This window comes from Pipistrellus hanaki (genome assembly GCF_964339955.1).
Source record: "Pipistrellus hanaki genome assembly, chromosome: 14".
NCBI lineage: Eukaryota > Metazoa > Chordata > Mammalia > Chiroptera > Vespertilionidae > Pipistrellus > Pipistrellus hanaki.
The window spans coordinates 32,881,744-32,901,820 of NC_140516.1; the positions used below are offsets into that span (position 1 = coordinate 32,881,744).

General features: G+C 46.0%; 1 protein-coding gene across 7 annotated transcripts in view; it reads right to left on the bottom strand.

The window, feature by feature from the left end:
- The window catches only part of CPEB3 (cytoplasmic polyadenylation element binding protein 3), a 177,824-nt gene that overhangs the window by 18,190 nt on the left and 139,557 nt on the right, over nucleotides 1-20,077 (bottom strand). For all 7 annotated transcript variants that reach the window (XM_084904324.1, XM_084904321.1, XM_084904323.1 and 4 more), the window contains 2 exons: nucleotides 10,881-10,995; nucleotides 1,205-1,386 (listed from right to left, as the gene is read on the bottom strand). In XM_084904324.1, the coding sequence (XP_084760450.1) occupies nucleotides 1,205-1,386; nucleotides 10,881-10,995 (297 nt within the window). The remainder of the gene's footprint in view (nucleotides 1-1,204; nucleotides 1,387-10,880; nucleotides 10,996-20,077) is intronic.

Below are 20,077 nucleotides of genomic sequence, written 5' to 3' on the forward strand. Positions count from 1 at the left end.
CTAACCACAGCGATCGATCGCAGGATTCAGAAGTTTGCTCCTGGCATTCAGTAATTTGCTTGGGGTCACCAGCGACTGGTGCAGCAGAGGGTTAAATGCATCGGAATCTGTGGGTTTGAGGTGTTTCAAAATTCTTAAATAGTTCTTTGGTTCGTCTTAATTAAAAAACACACCACCACTATTTACTTTTAAGGAGCTCAGTGATGTGGCAAATGGATTTTTTTTTTTAAAGCACTGGCTTGTACAAGACTGAAAATATAATCTTGCTAAATATTTAAAAATCCATCACCAATTGAAATTTTCACCCTCTAAGAAACGTAAGTCTGCTATGTAAAATTAGCCAAAAGTGAGGATAGGTGAAATTTCATAACAGAACACGTTGACTGCCTTCTCTGCCGGCTCAGTGTGTCCCCCAAGGACCGCATTCACAAGCACCGTGCCATCGCATAGGAGCGTTCTCCTGCCTGCTCTTCTACTCTGTTAGCCCAGGCCCCAGAGTCACACCCACCACCGTCCATTCCCTGGAGCTTCCAAAGAATGACAGAGCTGGGATGTAAGGGATTTGAAGCTAGACCTGTCCACAAAACATCTGAGCACACGAGCTCCTCAAATCTACATCGGGCCCCCTCTTCAGATCAGAAGGAGAAAACCCGAATCCCTCTCCTGGCCAGGCAGGGAGTGCCAAGGAACAGGGCAGGTAGTGCGTGCGCGCGCATGTGTGTGTGTGTGTGTGTATGGTCTGAGCAGCAGAGCTCAGGGAGGTGCAGGGGGCACTGGAGGGGACGGCAGCTACTTGGTTCGAGAGAAATTGCAAGATCGACACTTTGTGATTCAGCATTGAAAGTTAGTTCAGGTTTGCTTGTTGTAAGAACACCACAGGGGCAAGCAGGTCACCAGCTCTCACCCTTGGTGATTGCATCGTCTGGCACAGCACTGGGAGCTAAATTCTGCAGGGTTATTTTCATAAGTGTGACATCGCCCTGGGGAGAGCAAGGCAGAGGCTTCGTTAACACCTTCAATACCAAGGGCGCTCCCTTTCAGGCAGCCCCCAGGGGCTGTAGACCGTTCCCAGGCGAGGCAGAGCCGCTCCCTGAGCCGCACGCACGAGGGAGGTGCTTCTCCTCCCAGGTGCCCAGAGAGCAGATTCATTTCTCTCCTGGGGCGGCTACGCCCCGAGCGAGCAAGCGGCTGCTTGGCTGCTTACCCGTTTGTCAATGTCATTGTGCTGGAGCTGCACAAAGCGGGCGCTGATGGCTGCGATGTAGCTCTGCTGGTTGGAGAACGCCACGCGGCCAGCACCTTTGGGGTACTTCAGCTCCGGGTCCGTATCGATGCCAGCATAGCAGACGCCACCGTACAAACGGTCCATGATCATTGCCAGTTCAACTGCAAGAAAATGAACACGATTCTGTATGAGTGTTTAGAAGGAGCTCCTGACCCGGAGGAGCAGGAGGAACTATTTAAGAATCATGCAGTGTTAACTAAGGAACAGGAAACCCATGTGAAGTATCGTGAGGAGTGTCCACATCAGTCTTACAACTTCAAGTAGGGGAGGAGATCCTCATAAGCTATTTGAAAAAAAAAATAATAATAATAAAATAATTTTCACACACACACATTTGCATAATCAGAACTCCAGCAACATTACTGAAGGGATGCTGTATCAGTAATCCTCTTATTCTAACTTCTAACTGCGTAGTCTACTAGAGTGGGCCCTGGGTAGGCAAAGCAGTTCGAGGTGCCCTAACCAGTTATTAAGAGACAGCCCTACTTATACTGACCTCTGAGACCAAAAGCAATTACTGAAGTTACACTGCTACGGTTACCATTAGACTGTAGGGAGAATTAAGTCCTCATTTTAGCTAGAGGCACTCTGTTTACAGCCTGACAGTAACAGATCTCTACCCCTGAAAAAAATGACATTCGGAGTGTATTTTATCCCAGGGGAGAAAGCTCCACACTAGCCTCTCACAGGAAATTCTTAGTAATATGAGTAATGATAGCAGCAGCAATGAACGTTTACTGAGCACTTCCAGCATGCCGGGAAACACTAGGCTGCTACAGGGGCAGTAAAAACATACCCATCCTGCACCTGCTAAAAATCCAGGGGTTTAGTCTGCAGGCCTTGTCACATTTCTCCTATAGATATCCTTATATTTGCATATTTAAGACATGCAAATATAAGGATATCTAAAGGTGTGATATTCTAAAATTATCCTCACCAAAAAGGCACCATGGAGAGAAATGTAGCACTTACTTACCTGGACCCAAACTGCCTGAAGGTAATTGTTTACTTGATACTAGACAGCACCTCCTCCAGGCACGACCATTCCTTTCAGGCCACTCACAGAGTTTAAGTCCAAAAGACTTAGCCCTCACCCTGGGGAATGACCCATGAACCCACTTCCCTCAAACGCTGACGGGTGGTGTTTGGAGAGGAGATGCAGTGAGGAAAGATGGTGATCGGGGCCACCACCAGGGGGCAAAGCCCGTCACAGCGCAGAGCCCCGCGGAAATCCGGGATCTGAGAGAAGAGAACAGCACCGCCCGGGGCGGGGGCAGAGGAAGAGATCTGTAGGGGACACCGGGGCGGGCCGAAAGGCACAAGAACCCCACCGGGCTCTACAAGCAGAAGGAAAGCCGAGCACTCCTGGGCTCCTGTGCTAGGAAGCTGCCATGTCACTATGACAGAAAGGCTGTCTTTTTTTCTTCCTTTTTAAACATATTTTTGTTGATTTCAGAGAGGAAGGGAGAGGAAGAGAGACGTAGAAACATCAATGATGAAAGACGATCATTGATTGGCTGCCTCTGCATAGCCCACAGTGGGGATGGAGCCTGCAACCTGGGAAGAAGGCCTAACCGGGAATCGAACCACGACCTCCTGGTCTGTAGGGTGATGCTCAACCACTGAGACACACCAAACGGGCCTGTCTTTTTTCTTAACTTCAAAATTTCTTCCCATTCTAGAGTGCCTAATATGGATGACTTTCCTAAGTGCCCATTTTTAATAGGAAGAGTGACCTACAACCAACAGGTAATCTTCAGAAGGTGAGGAAAAAAGCTAGCAATCACTAAGTCCAAGAATATGTGCTTAGGGAAGAAAGCCATCCCAATGACCCCATTATAATCAGAACGCGCGAGTCATGCCAGCCAAGGGAACCCTGCTGATGGGCACTCAAGTAGACCCTGACTACAGTCAAGCAATGCCATAATGATGGGGCACGTACTCTGAATGCCAGGGTGCAGTGGGTCCTTACACTTCATTCCAACAACCTCTGATGGCTGGAGGGCCTCCTTACCTCACTAATGTTATTCCAGTTACAGACACGCCAAGAAACTGAAGGTAGGATTCATTCATTGTAGCCATTCATGAACTTCCCTTTCTGGTCAAATGGGATTAGTAAAAATAAGTAACCTCAGGGCCTGGAAATGAAACACAAATCTTCCAAAGACCTGGCTTCCTCTGGAATGGAATAAGATAGTAAACGCCCCCTCAGCCTGGTGGATGACCAGGAGATGAACGCTGGCAAGGACTGAAAGGCACTTGCCTTCCACCCTTCGGAAGCACTCGAGAAAGGGTCTGACTGAGAAAGAAGGGACACTGGCTGTGTGCCTGCAGCTCCAGCTGACGGGGAGCGTTCCTCAGCCACAGCTTCTTCCACAGCACAGTGGCCTCCGAAGGAATCCTGGGGGGCTCCCAGGTGCCAGAGAAGGCTCCTTCCCTGAGCGGACGCTCTCCACTGCTTCGCAGATCTAGCTGCCGGGAAATCACCTTCATGTGCCAAAGATGGGGTCATGGCTTACGTGGCTGGCAGCGAGGTACTTCTGATAGGAAACAGAAACCCTCACTCACCATGCTTTTATGAGAATTATGAATAAATCATTTCCACGTACAAGCTGCTTACACACAGTCACTTTCTTGGCCACCAAAAAGTCTGCAGACATTTGAGCCAGTGAAGTCTCACTGAAGGGAAGAGCAAATTCGTTGTTGAGAAGCTAGAAGCAACCAAGGTGAATAGAGAGAGAACTTTCGAGGAAAAGAATATGAAGATTTTCTATGTCTCTTGCTACCCGTATCTCTCTTTTAATGACAAAAAAAAAAAATAAAAAATAAAAAAATAAAATAAAATCTAACACCGTGAACACCCCTGAAGAAAGAAATGATGATGATCAAAGAACTGTTGTTTGTCTTTGGTCCTTTACTCCACTAGCAAGTCTTCACTAAGAGCACACCTCCTGTGGGCGACACTCACACACCACAGAGATATGTCATTTCAGTAGCTCTGTTAGCACTTAAAGCGACATCACTGAGAAAAATAACCACTGGGTGAATACAGCTTTAGTGGGAGAAGGCAATTGAATCCGCCCACTAAGTAGATGACTAATAGAAGCGCAGAGCAAGCCTTCCTCAAGGCCTTTAAGTTTTCAGCCTGAAGTAATTTTTTCATAAAGCAAGCACCAGTTCACCTATACGTGTCAGAATGTACAACTGCTTTTAGAGACTGGGTTTTAAAGGCTACTTTATAGCGAGTATCATCCGTTCCTGTAGGGAAGGCCCATATCAATTCCCTTCCTCTGATGGGGGCAAGCTGAACCACGAAGAGGGCTACTGACTCCAGTACTTGGGAGGAGAGAAAAGTAGAAGAAAGGCAGAAAGGATGTGGCAGAAGTCAACTAAAACCTGCATGGGCTTATCGATGTCTTGTGATCTGAACCCTGCTCATGAAACGTGAGCCTTGGATCAAAGGTTCCACGTACTTAAGAGAGTGTGGGCAAACCACCTACTAAGCCTGTGACAGTGACTCCTCATTCTCAACCATCCTCTGCAGAGGCCAAGGACACTGTGGCTCTCAGAATCACATGATCTACATTTAACCTGAGGAAGGTGAGGTATACAGGTGGAGGCTGGGATTCAGACAGATGGAGGTGACAGCAGGCATAGACAAGAGTCCATGAAGAAGCCAAGAATCTCCAAACTACTTTTTATGGTTTCTTTCCTATCCAGACAAGTGTTCACAGGGTCTGTCTGGTCACCACGGGGGCAGGAAATTAGCAGGTCTGGTAGCTCTATCCAAGGGCATGCTGCGCTTTGGAGAAGCTCTGTGTTCCTGAGACACTCAAGTCACGCCATAACGACCTGCTCCATTATAACAGCAACACCGCTGTGGGTCTTGCTCACACACAGCTCTTGTGATGACCTTTACTGTGCCAACATCAGAGGGAAGCAAGAACACTGCAGCTGTATGTAGCAGAGGGCCTCCCCCTGAGATCCTCCAAGCTGTGGTGACTATGCCTCTGACATTCAATCTGAACCCCAATTAAGGTTCCTTGGATTTGTTCCTGATTCTTCACAGAGTTCTGGAAGGGGCTTTAATTCACCAGAGAGGAAACCATGACGACTCCCTCATCCGACCCCAGGGTCCTGTTCCTATCCTCTAGTTGGACTGGAAAGCCAGCCATCAGGCAATGGTTAAGTCTCAGATACTATGAGAACCAAATGTGGAGGAGCAGGAATGAGGATTCCCAAGGGGGAATAGCAACACACTCATCCTTCCAGATTGTAAATTGTGAATCGAGAAGCCACATTTCTTCTCTCTGGACCTAAGAACAAAGCAGGGGGGAAAGAGGCAGAAAGCACCTCAGGAGGAGGAGGAGGTCTGGACTTCGGAATGAAAGGAAGATCCAACTTAACGGTGGACTTTCTGGGTTTACAACTGCCATGTTGGTTCACAAGGGCACTTCACTCATCTTAAATGGGGACATGTGCTCACAAGCTTTTACTCTGCATCAGATGTTGGGAAATTAGAAATATTTTCAAATAAGTGATATGAACAACCAACCATGTCAGAGAAAGAGAGTGTTCAATTTGATTAAATTGAGCTGGTACCAAGGTAACTGTTACTACTGTTACAGAGACACTATCTCAAAGCTTAGCTTGATAAAGAAGCTCAACTGCTGTGCAAAGAGCCCCAAACTTGTTGTCTGGAGATCTGAGTTTGAGTCTTGGCTTTTTCAATCATAGCGGCCTTGGCCGGTCACTCCCTCTGAACTTTGCTTCCTTATCTCTACGAGTTCCTCACAGGATTTTCACAGGATTAAACATCCATGAGCGCTCTGAACACACCGCTGAACACAGAGCAGGGCTCAGATGTTCCGTTTGGTCCGGGGATGGTTCTGGCCTCTACTCATAAATCTTTGCTTAACATGAACCTGGCTCGGTTTTTGCTCCATAAGCGCCAATTCTTCCCAGGCTTACTTTGGCTTTATGCTAACGTTACTCAACCTGCCCCCAGATATGGCAAAGTTTGACAACAGCTGTGGGGTGGGGAAGACAGAACACAAATGCATACTAACGTTAGAAAACCCTTCACCCTCAGGGCAATGCAGTCCATCAAGTCTGTATGCCAAAATCTGGAGTTTGTCTGGGACAACTCGTACTGAACTTGGGACTCAGTAAGAGAAAAAGCTCCTGCTACTGAGAAACATGATGTAAGATGATTTCTGCCTGTTACCACTTCGTGGAACGACAACAAAAGCGGGGTCACAACATTCCTCCTTCCTGAGTCGCACATCAGAAGACGGCATGTGAACTCTCAGAATGCCTGTACATAATGTCCGAAACAGTGCTCTTTCAGGCTGTATGTTCTTTAGATGGATGCAACAGATCACTGAATATCTACCTTAGTTATTCCCCCCGCCCCCCTTTACAGAAAATCCATGCTCTCAACAATCAGAGGGAGAAAAAGGCAGAGAAGGGAATGTTAGGATTCATCACAGAATATCAGACAGGAAAGAATGATCAAAGCCATCGCTAGGAAAGGACTAAGAAGGATGAGCAAATGGTAGGTCGGCTCCAAGGACGCAGATGGGATCTCTGAAGATGGAGCTGTGAGCAGGACCCGGACTGGGGCACTGTCACGAGGAGGTCATGAAGGAGAAGGACAGCTCATGTGCCTCTAATCAGAGGGCACGGAGGGCTTTTCGAGCCTGACCAGAGTTGGAAGGGGCTGGGTCCCAAAGCTTGATCACCGAGGTGATATTCAAATGAGATATCTAAGCCAAGAAGTTGGAGTCAGAGAATAGTCACGTTTATAAAGTGTGTGTGTGTGTGTGTGTGTGTGTGTGTGTGTGTGTGTCGGTGGCGGGGGGTGGGGGGAGCGGAGGAGGTGTGTGTACAGGTGCCAGATGCCTCATTCTCTCCTCTTCCCTGGTAGCCTCCTCATAATCCCCAAGCCTGGCACTTATTTCCTCTCAGAGCAGAGAGATATATTCTAGGGAGACCCCAAGGCCATAGGGATATGCAAAACAGGGCTATTTCTGTACTGAGGGAGACTCAGGAAGACCCGCTGCTTGCATTACTGGAACGGAAAGTGAAAATACGCTGTGTACTTCCAGGTGGAGAACCAGACAGACTAGCTACCTCTTTCCCTGTGCTCCCTCTGAAGAAGGATGTACGTTTCAGCCACATGGTGGCATGGTGAGTCTACCTATAGCCTTCCCTGGCCTGGGGGTGAGGAGAGGGGGGAGTGGAAGGAGAACAGGAGCTGATAAACACCAGGAGACTTCAGGCAAGCTGTCCTTGGCTTGCCACCAACAAAGGAGGGATGGGAGGGAGGGAGAGGAGACGGTAGGAATGTGTATTGCTTGGACTAAAGAAACCAACAGCCAATCTAGCTTTTGGTAAATGCATCTAGGTTTTTCCACTGATATTTTCCCATTTTCATTTATCTGGGTCTGTGAGCCCCCTTCTTCCCCCCCCGCCACACACACACACACACACACACACACACACACACACACATATGAATTTATAAAAAGGAAGGTTTGTTAAATGACCAGGAAGAGAAAGCTAAACTCAGGCTAATACTGCTTAAAACAGGGTGCCTGGTTTCTTTAGAAGGGTTTGTGTATTTCTGTCCAGTGGGGTAAGGACTATCTGTATTAATTTATTAGTGACAATGATCTTGTCTTAAGAGAAATATCTAAGATAAAATAGCTTCACAAGAGCCAAAGGAATAATTCCTGAGTGATAACATTTTAGTCTCCATTCCATGTTAAAGGACCATTTTTGGTGCAGGATAAGGTGAAAAATCAATCTGGACACCTAAAATTTCACTTGCTGAATACTGTCACCCATCTCTGGTCTGGGGTCACCCTGCATAGAGGATCTGAAACAGGTCTGAGACTCTTCAAAATTCCATAACCACAATGCCCTCTGGAAATAAAATTTAAAAAAATGGCCTGAAGTATTTAAAAACCAACTTTGAGAAACATTATGTTAAAGGGCATAACTTAGCATCACTTCATTGAGTTTCTTAGCATTCTATGGACACATTTCTCGCCTTCTGTCCTGAAATCAGCTGCTCTGCAGATGATGACCGTTAACGGGACAGAGAGATGTTCATTTGGTTTGGCACGGCCTGCACTCACTCAGCGTCACCAACACAGTGGAATGCTCAATAAACATTCTTGTCCAAGCGAACTGCACTTGAGCAAGAACACTGTCCAGCTGAACATGGCCTAGTGAAGTCAAACGAATTCCTTCAAAATCAGCCCTCTCTTCCAGGGCACACACTAGCCCACGGAGCTCAGTGTGCTTCAAAGAAGCCCGATTCTCTGCACATGAGCAAAAGCTGCAGACGTCAGATCTCTTTGTTCAGATTCATGGCATCCAATATGGAAGTCTTGGATAGACAGGAACTCAGATGGAATCTGTGAAGACCGAGATTCCATTCTAAGATGCCAACAGAGATGACTGAGCCATCTAGAAACCATAACTTCGCTACAGTTATAGGAGGTGCTGGCATGGATGGACACTTCCATCAGAGAAAGGGACTGTGGGTTACTAGCCACATTAACTGCAGAAATAAAACGTAAAGACACAAATTTTAGCTTACCTTAAAAAATAACTTAAAAAAGACTTAGAAAGGGGATAGCATCTAGGTGGGGAACACAAAATCCCACCTCTGATGATAAATTTGCAACATCTTGCAGACACAGAGTGTTAAAAGAAAGAATATAATCTAGCACCTTGGATTTCCTGCCCTGTGGTGTCAGTGTGATCTTAGAAAAGTGTGAAAACAGAGTTATAAAGGGAAAATCATATATTGTAGAAGCTCTTACCTATCCTTTCAAATGATTAAAACAGAGAGAGTAAAGGGTGAATAATAAAGAAGAAAATTTAATTTATAAGCTATTGTGTCAGTGACTTAAAAATAGACACAGGAGGCTAAAGCCAGTTCAGTTATTTTTATAACTATGGGGCTTTTTCTTTCGGATTTTTTTTCCCTTTAGATTCCAATCTGGGGGGGGAAAGAGAGGGGCTAGAATATTAAAATGAATATGTGCTCGCAGTTAGGTGCAAAAAGAATAGCTAGACTACTAATAATATGAATGACCATTTACACTGTTAAAAGACAGCAGACGGGATTTTCCTCTCACTCCGCTCCTAAATGTAAGGCCAGTTGGAAAAAGCCAGGAATATTCCACAATGCCCCCACCCACATCTCCTTTTCTGAAGCATCTGCAGCTTAGAAACAAGGGCTGCATCTACCGCCCCTGGTGCTGCTCCCTGTGGAGTGGGCCCTCCCAGGACTTCCTTCTCGGAGGGCAGGACCTGGAAGGGGCGGGGCGTCTTTGCTGCTTTGCTTTCTTCCCTTCACAGAGTTTCCAGGAAAATGAAAGTAAGACCCAAAGGGATCTGACTTTCTGAAATACCACAAAATTGCAAACTCCACAGTCACAATGAATATGTTTTAAAATCCTTCAAAATGGAATAATGCACATATTTTTTTATGCAGGCCCAACGTGATCACTCAGGACTAGGTTGAAATTGAGATGTAAATAAACATATTAAAAACGTTGAGGGATGTTCAGGATTAAGAACCCATCAAAGTCACAGAGCCAAGTAGCTGTAGGCACGTTTTACATTCCATAATGGCCCTCACAACTTGACCTTGGTGATCTCTGCTTTCTCGTTTCTGTTTTAGGTCGGACTCTGTCCGCCAGCTTACAAATAGCACAGAGATAATGTGCTTTCGCAGCTACGGTGGCAACAGTAACCTATCTTTTCATCTTCCTTTAAAAACACACACTCAATTATTTTAAACATTTTAAAAACTTAGTTCCTGCAAGTAATTTTGTTATATTCCACTGGCAATAGCACTGATCCCCAACTGATTAGACTTGTGTGTGGGTTTATATATATCATGTCATCAGCTCAGCATCCCTCCCACTGCCCCAATCAATTATGCCCCATCCCAGCAGGAACAATGATTGCATCATCGGGGAAATAAAAAAGTAAAATAAAAATAAAATAGGGAAGCTTTATAAAAAGTCATCATAAAGATGCCTGCATATATAACTCATTTTTCAAGCTGCGTAAGGAAAAAAAAAGGAACTTGTTTCACTTGGAAGGAGCTCCGTCTGACACTCAGGGGCACACTTTCCAGCAGTGGTGTGACTGTCACTGAGGGCACTCGGCTGCCTGGCACATATGGGTAACTTCTCTTTCTGTCATCCATGACAATGCTAACTGGCAGGAGAAGGCACACTGCCAAATGCATTGGTACTATTTTTAAACCATGTGGTTGCATAGGAAAGCACTAAATAGAATTCATCCTTTCAAAATAACATTTTAATGAAATTCACTCTTGCACCATCAGGAAATAGAGCATTTCTGGGAGGAAACATTCAATTTTGAAAGCATCAGCTCAGCGAAACAGACAGGAGAGCCTTTTTTTTTTTTTTTTTTTTTTTTTTTTTTTGAGGCTGTGTATGACTGACCGGAAACCTCGGGAATACTGAAGACTAACGCATTGGGGATTTTGTGGTTGTTGTTGGTTGTTGTTGTTGTTGTGGTGTTTACTATTTCCACTCACCAGCTCGAAGGGGTCGTGGAACTCCCCCAACAAAGATAGTTTTTCTGGGGTCCAGAGGCTGAGAACCATCCATTACAAAGTCACTGTCACTTAGGTTCCACGGTCGGATTTGCACCTGAAAAAAAGTCGTTTACTTGGTCCTTACTTCATTTCCATCAACCCCAAAGGAGAATAAGGTGACTAAAGACAAACCCACTGATGTGTGCATTTTACAGCACACACAACCCAAACAAAAATCCAGTTATTACGTAATGCAATCTGCATTCAGCGCCTTTCGATGGAACTCTTGGGAAATCTCCTTGTAGGTACTATACTCAACACTCGAGAGATATACCATGAAACCTTCAAAAACAAAAACAAAAAAACCCATCTGTGGCTTTAAAAGAAAAAAAAAAAAGCAGTCTTTTAGAGAGAGATTCTGGGCTTTGGATCAGACCCATGTCAGCAAAAGACAGACTCTGTATAACCTGTCACAGTGCAGCTCTTAGCTCTGTAAGCGCTCACCTGAAGGAAGGCGCTGGAAACATTAGAAATATTTTTCTAAAACTTATCTGTATGTCTGGCTTTTAAATTCTCATCACCCCCTAAAATTAAAACATTGATCTCTCAGCAATAGGATTTCACATGGATTAACACTCACCAAGTTAGCACGGAATCACCAGGAATATCAAATAGTGCAGTTACCTACTTTGGATTTATCTGATTTTTCTAAACAAGCCCGGGTAAATAAAGGCAAGCCTAGAAACTGAAGTGGATTCACAGAGTAGAAAAAAGGAACCTTCGTGACATAGCTCTTTCTATTTGTTATGTCTCTTGGCTGGGAAACCAACTTCCTGTCCATTGTTTGTACTGTTTTATCAAATGATAAAAAAAAAAAAAAAAAAGGTATTGCATCAGAATTTGAACCTTAAAATATAGTCCTTTCCATCCATAACTGAATTATCAAAGAAGAGCTTAGAACAAAACCACAAAAAAAGCCCTCCCACACTGAAAGGTGAGTTCGGCACTGCCTGAAAAAAGGACCAGTCACGTGTGTTTAGGAGGGGGTCTGGGTGTAGAAACCGGGGTGTCCTTCAGGAACATGCCTCACCTCCCCTCTCATAGATTAACAGGGGTCTTCAAACTATGGCCCTCGGGCCACATGCAGCCCCCAGGGGAGTCTGATCCTGCCCGCCAGGTTTTTTGGGCAGTGAGCGCAGCCGAGGTGTTACAGTAGGAATTAGTAGTTCATATAGTCCGGCCCTCCAGCTCTCTGAGGGACCGTGATCTGGCCCCCACTTTAAAAAGTTTGAGGACCCCTGGATTAGGACAAGGACACAAAATGGCTGCATTTTCATTTCCTTAGCATCAACAGAATTCTTCAGTTCCCGCCGATGCTTGACTGTCAACAGTTAATGCAACGAAAGGCATAAGAACATGTCTTACGTGGTTTGGCTTATGCCTAGGAGGACACCCGTGTGAAAGGTAGTAAAATCTGCCGATTACACTTTCAAAACACGTTGAATGTCAACTCTAAAACTGGCACTGCTCAGGAACAGTCTACGCGGTCCTTATGATTGCTACAAAATCCACTCCCACCTAACATTTTGCCTTTGATGACCCTGTTCCCTTCACTGGTCAGCCAGAAGCCAGAAAGTCTCCATTTCCCCCATTTGCAATTCTGTGAACAGGCCTTGCTCTACCTATATCACATTGGGGAGGAAATTTTTTAAATAAAAATAAAAACCAAAAAAAAAAAAAAAAAAAAATGCCTTCATGAGCTCCCATTATTAATTTTCAATTTTAAACTCAATTTCCAGACACTGTAATAACAATTCTAACGTCACCAACAAAACAAAACAAAAGTAGGATGCATCTTTTTCTACACAGAGCCGTCTCTCCGTTTAGTCTTATCCCTAATAACGTAGTTAAGGCAGCTTCGGGACCTGTCCTCCAATAACTTTCCGGCAATTCAGTTTGATCCTGGATCACTTTGCTTCACCAATGGAAGCAAAGTGATCAGTAAGTACCCTGTGCAGTAAGTACCCACACTGCTCTCGCTTCATTCACCCCGGGGACAGAAGGCGCAGTCTGCCATGCCAGCGCCAGGTCACCGCTGCCCCGAGAGCTGTGCGGGCCTCACACCTTCTCGCCCAGAGCTCCCTGACTGCGCCCTCCTCCCGCCCTCACCTCATTTCATCACACACGACCCACTCCGCTTCCCTATTCTTGGCATTATAGCGTAGGTAAAAATACAGGGGGAGGTCTCGGGAGACAGGAATAATTAACCCCGTTCATAAAACCCACACCCCCCTGCCTGACACCGGAAGGCAGCTCCTGGGAGCTCGCACCGCTGCCAAGTCAGAGCGATGCCCGCGCAGGCCGGCCTCGGCTCTCTGCACGCCAGGCCCGAGGGGGGCCTGTGGTCCCGTCTGCACCCAGGCGCTCCGTTCACACTCTGGTGTCTCTGACATACAGGTCCTCTCTCACACAAGGCGTGTTCCCCGCCACCGGGGCTTATTCTCAGGGCCTGACAGCCATGTCTTTTTTCTTTCCGACTCACTCTTTGAATATGTTTTCTGCTCCTTTCATGTATTTTTCACCCCCATGTTTCTCTATTTTTTAAATGCCATACTTTGTAAGCTCGACTCAAATATTTTGTAGAAAGGGGTGAAACATAAATGGAACAACAGCTTTTTTAAAAAATTTTATTATTATTACCTTTGTGTCCTTAATAATTAGTTTTGAGAATGGGTAAAATTAGAATTCTGTCCTATTTCGATAAACATTTACCAGAGTAACACAGGTTTTACATAGACGGGGTCCGTGTGCGTGTGTGTGTTGTCAAACAGGCTATTGCAGGCTACACTCCGGGCAGGAAAAGGCTCAACACTCCGAGGACAAATACACGGATGTCACAGAAATGGCGGAGGTTCTCGTAATGAGCCTGACATTGACTCTAGAGCGGATTCTCCTTCCTGGAGAAACCTGACCACACTTGCTCATGAAGGGTAAGTACCGCCCCCCCCCCCCGCCCCCCCGCCCCTCCAGCTCTTCAGCGTGCCACGGGTCACACAAAACCCGGGTCTGCAGGGCTGGGCAGGTGGCATACCCGTGTCAGGCCACCAGGCAATGCAGGCAGTCAGTGACACACTGAATAAATCACTCCCTTTAAAAAGTTTTCTTTTTTTAAATTTATTTTTAAATCACTCCTTTGAAAGGAAGCAGACACTTCTCAGCTCCAGCAAAGTAGTTATCATTTGCAAATGTGCTGTCAGACATGCCCATTTTTCAAGAGTAGCTGGATTTTTAGGTGAAGCTTCAAGATGCTGGGAACGAATTCAAACGTTCACCTCACGGTGCAGGCTAAGCCCAGGGACCTGCAGGCCGGTCTGTGCTGTGGCTGGAAAGGCTTAGCTCCCACACAGCTCGCCATGGAGAGCTGTGCTCATAAGCACTCCTGAGAGACAACACACAACGGCTTTCCTTTAAAGGGATGTTGTCGCCGAAACCGGTTTGGCTCAGTGGGTAGAGCATCAGCCTGCGGACTGAAAGGTCCCAGGTTCGATTCCGGTCAAGGGCATGTACCTGGGTTGCGGGCACATCCCCAGTAAGAGGTGTGCAAGAGGTAGCTGATCAATGACTCTCTCTCATTGATGTTTCTAACTCTCTATCCCTCTCTCTTCCTCTCTGTAAAAAAAATCAATGAAATATATTAAAAAAATATAATAAAGGGATGTTGTTTTGTGTGTTTTTTTAAGCATGTATAATAAACTTGAATAAGAGATAGCTGTTCAAAGAATTGAGAGTTTTCTGACTAAACTACACAAAAGAGATGTTGACAATTTTTTCTAGAAAAATACTTAGTAGGATAAAATACCTAGTTATCATGCTATTTAGAAACTCAAGTTTCATCTTAGTTTTACAACTAAAAGTCATTATTCATAGGGGTAAGATTAGGCCACGTGCTACAGAAAAAAACTTGAGAAATGCAATATGGGTCACTTATTTTGACAGGAAGCATAACATCATTTCCCCAAAAGAAAATTTTATTGAAGATTTCAGAAGTCTATGTTATAATCAAATACAAAATGCATTTTGTTATATTTTTAATAACAGGTTCTGAGTTTTAGAAAAATCAGTTTTTTATTTTATTTTATTTTTTTTTAATCCTCACCAGAGGATATTGTTTTAAATTGATTTTTTAGAGAGAGATAGAAACCACAATTGGTTGCCTCCGGTCAAACCCACAAGCTAGCTACGTGTCCTGGCTAGGAATCGAACCTGAAACCTTTTGGTATACAGGATGATGTTCTAGCCAACAGCCACCCAGCCAGGGCAGTAAGGATGGTTTTTAATACAAACCTCAGGGCTTCAGGTTTCTGAACACGACTAAGCCTCCCTACAGCCCTAGAATTCTCTCAGTTTAGAGCACTATTTAGAATGTAGATATTCATCTGCCAATAAGGAGCTCCCTTGAGCTCATTCTGAATGTCTCGCCCTGTCTTTCCTCCTTGCCTGGCCATCTCCTTGGACTGAAAACAGCAGTCACGTGAACGTCCCGTGCTCAGTGCCTCCTTTTCATCTGCTCATCGCAAGGCCGCTCCAAAAAGCAGCCCAGCTATTCCGAGTCCACAGTGCAATCTGGCGGGAAGCCACCCCACCCCAAACAGCCTCGCCGCCATGCGTGGCTTCCCATAAAGCACAGGGCTAAGACCCCGGCCCCGTTTCCTTTGTCCTCTTTTCAACACCTTCAAACGCCTGCTCAAGCTCTCTTCAGGAAAAAGTCTCCATTTTTCGCTGCCTGATCCTACAATCCTTTCACTCTACGTGAATCAGAAAAACAAGGCTGCAGAACTATCAGGACCGCTCTGCCCCAGCAAGCCTCAGCATCCCGGCTCCTCTGACAGCCAGGATGAGTCAGCGAAACCCGGGCCCGCTGACGCGCAGCTGCGGCGGCTCAGCTGCAGAGGCAGTGAACTCGGGCCCGCTCCAGTTGTCAGCAATCCTATTTTAAGCCCCGCGGGCCTCACAGAATGACTGGAGTGCCCCACAAATAAACCAGTGTGTGGTCGGTGAGGCATCTTTCTCTCTTCCACGGCACCAGGGGTTGTTTTATTAATGCTGACCACCAGAACTAGCAGCCACACAGCAATAACTGTGGTTTGGACTCTTCAAAGCGCATTCATATTTGACATCTCACTTCAACCTAACTTGTGCCACATGGCTCCCTAACAAAAAGGTCAGTCCGTTTCTAGGAGTTTGGATGCTGCCCATTATCCCCAAGTGCTGCCCTCCAACCAATGGAGAAGAGAAGGAGACCCTTCCCTGTATCTTCTGGGGCAGGGATCGGCAAACTCACTAGTCAGCAGAGCCAAATATCAACAGTACAACGACTGAAATTTCTGTGGAGAGCCACATGTTTTAAACTTAAACTTCTTCTAATGCCACTTCTTTAAAATAGACTCGCCCAGCCGAAACCGGTTTGGCTCAGTGGTAGAGCGTCGGTCTGCGGACTGAAAGGTCCCAGGTTCGATTCCGGTCACGGGCATGTACTTTGGTGTGCAGGAGGCAGCTGGTCGATGTTTCTCTCTCATCGACGTTTCTGGCTCTCTATCTCTCTTCCTTCCTCTCTGTAAAAAATCAATAAAATATATTAAAAAACTAACTAACTAACTAATTAACTAAATAAATAAATAAAATAGACTCGCCCAGGCCGTGGTATTTTGTCAGTTTGCCGACCACGGTTCTGGGGGATGTGGCCAGAAAGGAACCCAAGAGCGGGTCAGAGTCATTGGCCTCGATAAGATAAAATACCCGGGGCAGCTCTGGGGCCTCCATTCAGAACTCCATCGGGCCTTAAAGCATGAAGCCACAAGTCATACCCTCAGACCATTTCTCCCAGGCCTTAGATAGAAGGACAGTCCTGCGTTGCTCAATGACAGGAGCATGTTCTGAGAAATGTGTGGGGAACATCACAGAGTGCCCTTACACAGCCGCCTCCTGTGACTGTCTGTGCTGTGCTTTTCCATAGGGCTGGCAGCACAGTAGCTTGTGGACACCAGCATCCCCACAAACAGGTTAGTAATGTGTTGGGCTATGATGCTATGACAGCTAAGACATCGCTAATGGATAAGAATTTTCTGCTCCATGATAATTTGTGGGATTGCTGCTGTCTATGTGGTCTGTCATTGAACAAAACATCATTAGGTATGTCACTGACCAAAATGACTATCGCTCAAGGTTCCCTAGAGCCTCCTCAGAGCCAGGTATCTCCCGAGAAGTCACAGAAGTAACATGGGAATTCTCTCACGCCTTCCCAGAATGCTCCCGGTCCACCATCAAGGTCAGAAACAGCCCAAGGACAAAAAGGAAAGAAAGCCCTGCCAGCTGCACCAAGCTGCACAGCCTGCCGAATGCATGGAAACCACAGGCTCACAGCCCCTCCAGGACCTTCGGTTACTGGTGAACCATTCAACCAGCACTCTGTATACCGTCTCATGAGGGCGCCCAGTGCAAAAACAGAGCATGCATGAACTGTGCCCCCCAAATGGCTACGCATATCCTTGCTTTATGCTTGACTTCATGAATCCATGCTTAATTAAATGCTATGATTAATGACTGTACTTCTAAGCGGCAGACTCAACAGAATGCCTTTCCTCTAAAGGCGTTCCCGACTCCTGCGGGAACACCTGACCTCGTGGCCCTGTGAGCCCCTGTCCCTGCCTTCCCCAGCCCAACGACTCCTATGAAACGTCTATCATTGCACCTGTGGTTCCTCACTGCACTTACTACTCACCTGTCTCTCTTCCTCTAGTGGCCTCTAAGGCTGAGCCCACGGCTCTGCATGCTTCCCACTGGTCCGGCACAATGCCTAGCTCTTCCCGAGTGCTCAGTGCCGCACAGTGAGTGAACAAAGGCTTCCCTGAGGGACAGACATGGGTGTCCAGCAGCTGCCCTTCTAGCTCCCAGTTCACTCCCCTCACTAAACCGAAGACTACCTCCTGTGGGCATGGGCATACAGTGTGTCTGGTCCCAAGACTTGGGCCCATTCAGTGTAAATTTCTGATGCCACCAAGTACCCAGCACTCACCATTACTGCTGGTGCTTCCACACTACTTAGAGAGGGTAAGCGTGGCAGATGAGTCCCTTTTGAAAGAAACAAACGAGGACTTTTGAGCGCCCACACTGCACTACTGTGCCAGGCACTCTGCACACATGGCTACACTTAACTTCTCTAAAACCATTATGCTGTCAAAACCACACCTACTTTAGAGACAAGGAAAGGAAGGATCAGAAGAGTCAAGTCAACTCAGGAATGAAACCCACATTCATCTAACCCAAAGGCCATATACTATGTACTTTTCCCCTTGCAGTGACGTCGTGTGCCTGCAAGGCTCCCTGCCCTCCAGGCTTCTACCCTCCAGTCATACTTGCTCATGGTCTCCTGGACAAGTGACAGTGCATGTTTATTTGTGAGCGATTAACCTCTCTCTTCTTTCCAAGCGTATTCTACCCATTTTCAATGCATTCTTACACCTAACAGACCTAGCCGTTATAAAAGTTCAAGAAGATGGCTTCACAATGAAACTGGCACTGTCTTCAGCTATTTTATATCTTCCGGGTTCACAGCCTTAAGCAATCATGCTCTGCAGCCACACGATTTCGTCCGGTGTGTGTTTCCAGCTCCACGGTACGAGGACAAGGATGTTGTTACTGGCATGCTGGTCACCGAGGCTCTTGAGAGGAAGGTACACATACAAGTACAAGAGGCCTAAGTCTTTCCTGGGAAGAGGCCTATTCTTTGCGTGAGTTTCACGGAACAGTAATTCTACACAAAATTTTCACAAGTGTAATTCCAAACCAGATATGTAATATGCTGGGTTAAACAATGTTACTCAATTTACTTACTGCAAGACCTGTCAGAATTATATCAATTTTCCCCAAATGTGCTTGGCTATGGAGCCTTTAATTAAAGAAGAAAATAGGTATAAATGGCACAGAGGCCGTGCTCAATAAAGGACACGATTATTATCATGAGCAAACCCTTTGTCGGTGTTCCTCTCAAGAGACCAGTGTTGATGGGACAAGTGTTCTTCAGAATGCACTCTGGAAAACACTGAGTGTGGTCCCTGAGGGCGGCGGTCACCACCCGGTGGTCTGCGGACCGCTGGCGGTCCATGGGGTCCAAAAGGTTGGCAACCACTGCCTTAGGGGATGGACTGGCTGTTTGGTCCACGAGGTGCTGCCTTGCACACTGGAACTGCAGCATCTCTTAGACCTCAACAGCCACTTCTGAAAAATAAATAACAACAGCTTCCAAAGACCCAAGCAAGCACTAAGGAACTCTGGGTCCGTATCAAAATCAGAGATTCAGGGGGTGGGGAGTGGAAGGTGGGAATAGGATTTATTATGAAGAGGAAGTACTGCTCTCATGTTAGAGGAGGAATCCTCCTTTGGAGAAATTCCTATGATGGAAGGTGCCCAAACCACAAATTTAGACCAAGGATTCAACAAACAAAAAAACAAAGAAACAAAGAAAGAAAGAAAGAAAATCAGAAATGCTGAAGACTTCCGAAGGGACATATAAAAAAGCCAGATTTGATTTAGCCAAGATAAAACACCATTGTCCTTTTAGAAGGTAGTAGGTGGAGAATGAAAGAGTTTGAGTAAGTATACCACAAACGCAAGGACTGAGGCTCAGTCAAGGTGCCCCGTAATTTAGCCACTTTATACTTCTCCCCATTCCATTTTCCTGTACTCCTTTCAGGCTTTTGTGCTCCATCTAGCCAGCCTAAACGTTCGCCATTCATGCCACACACAGTTTCTCATTTCTGTGTTCATACTGAGGGACTTCTCGAAAATGTCTGTTTACTCACCCCTCCACCCCTCTCCAGGCCAATCTCCAAACTCTCTCAATCCTTCAAGGTCTAGTTCAAATGACACTTCATCCGAGAGACTTCCTTTTATCACGCCAGGTATACGTAAACTCTCCAAAGTCCTCACTTTACATCGTATCCTCATTGTGTTTATCTTCCTTAATTTGACAAATATTTAAGAACCTTTGATGAACCAGGCTCCATATGTAGTGTGTATTTAAATACCTGTTTTAGCTACCCATGACACTATTGCGTTTTTGACACAGGATTTTATGCCTGATTCAGAATAAGTTCTGATTCACAGGTACCGGGCCGAAGGCCTTGCCCACACAATACATT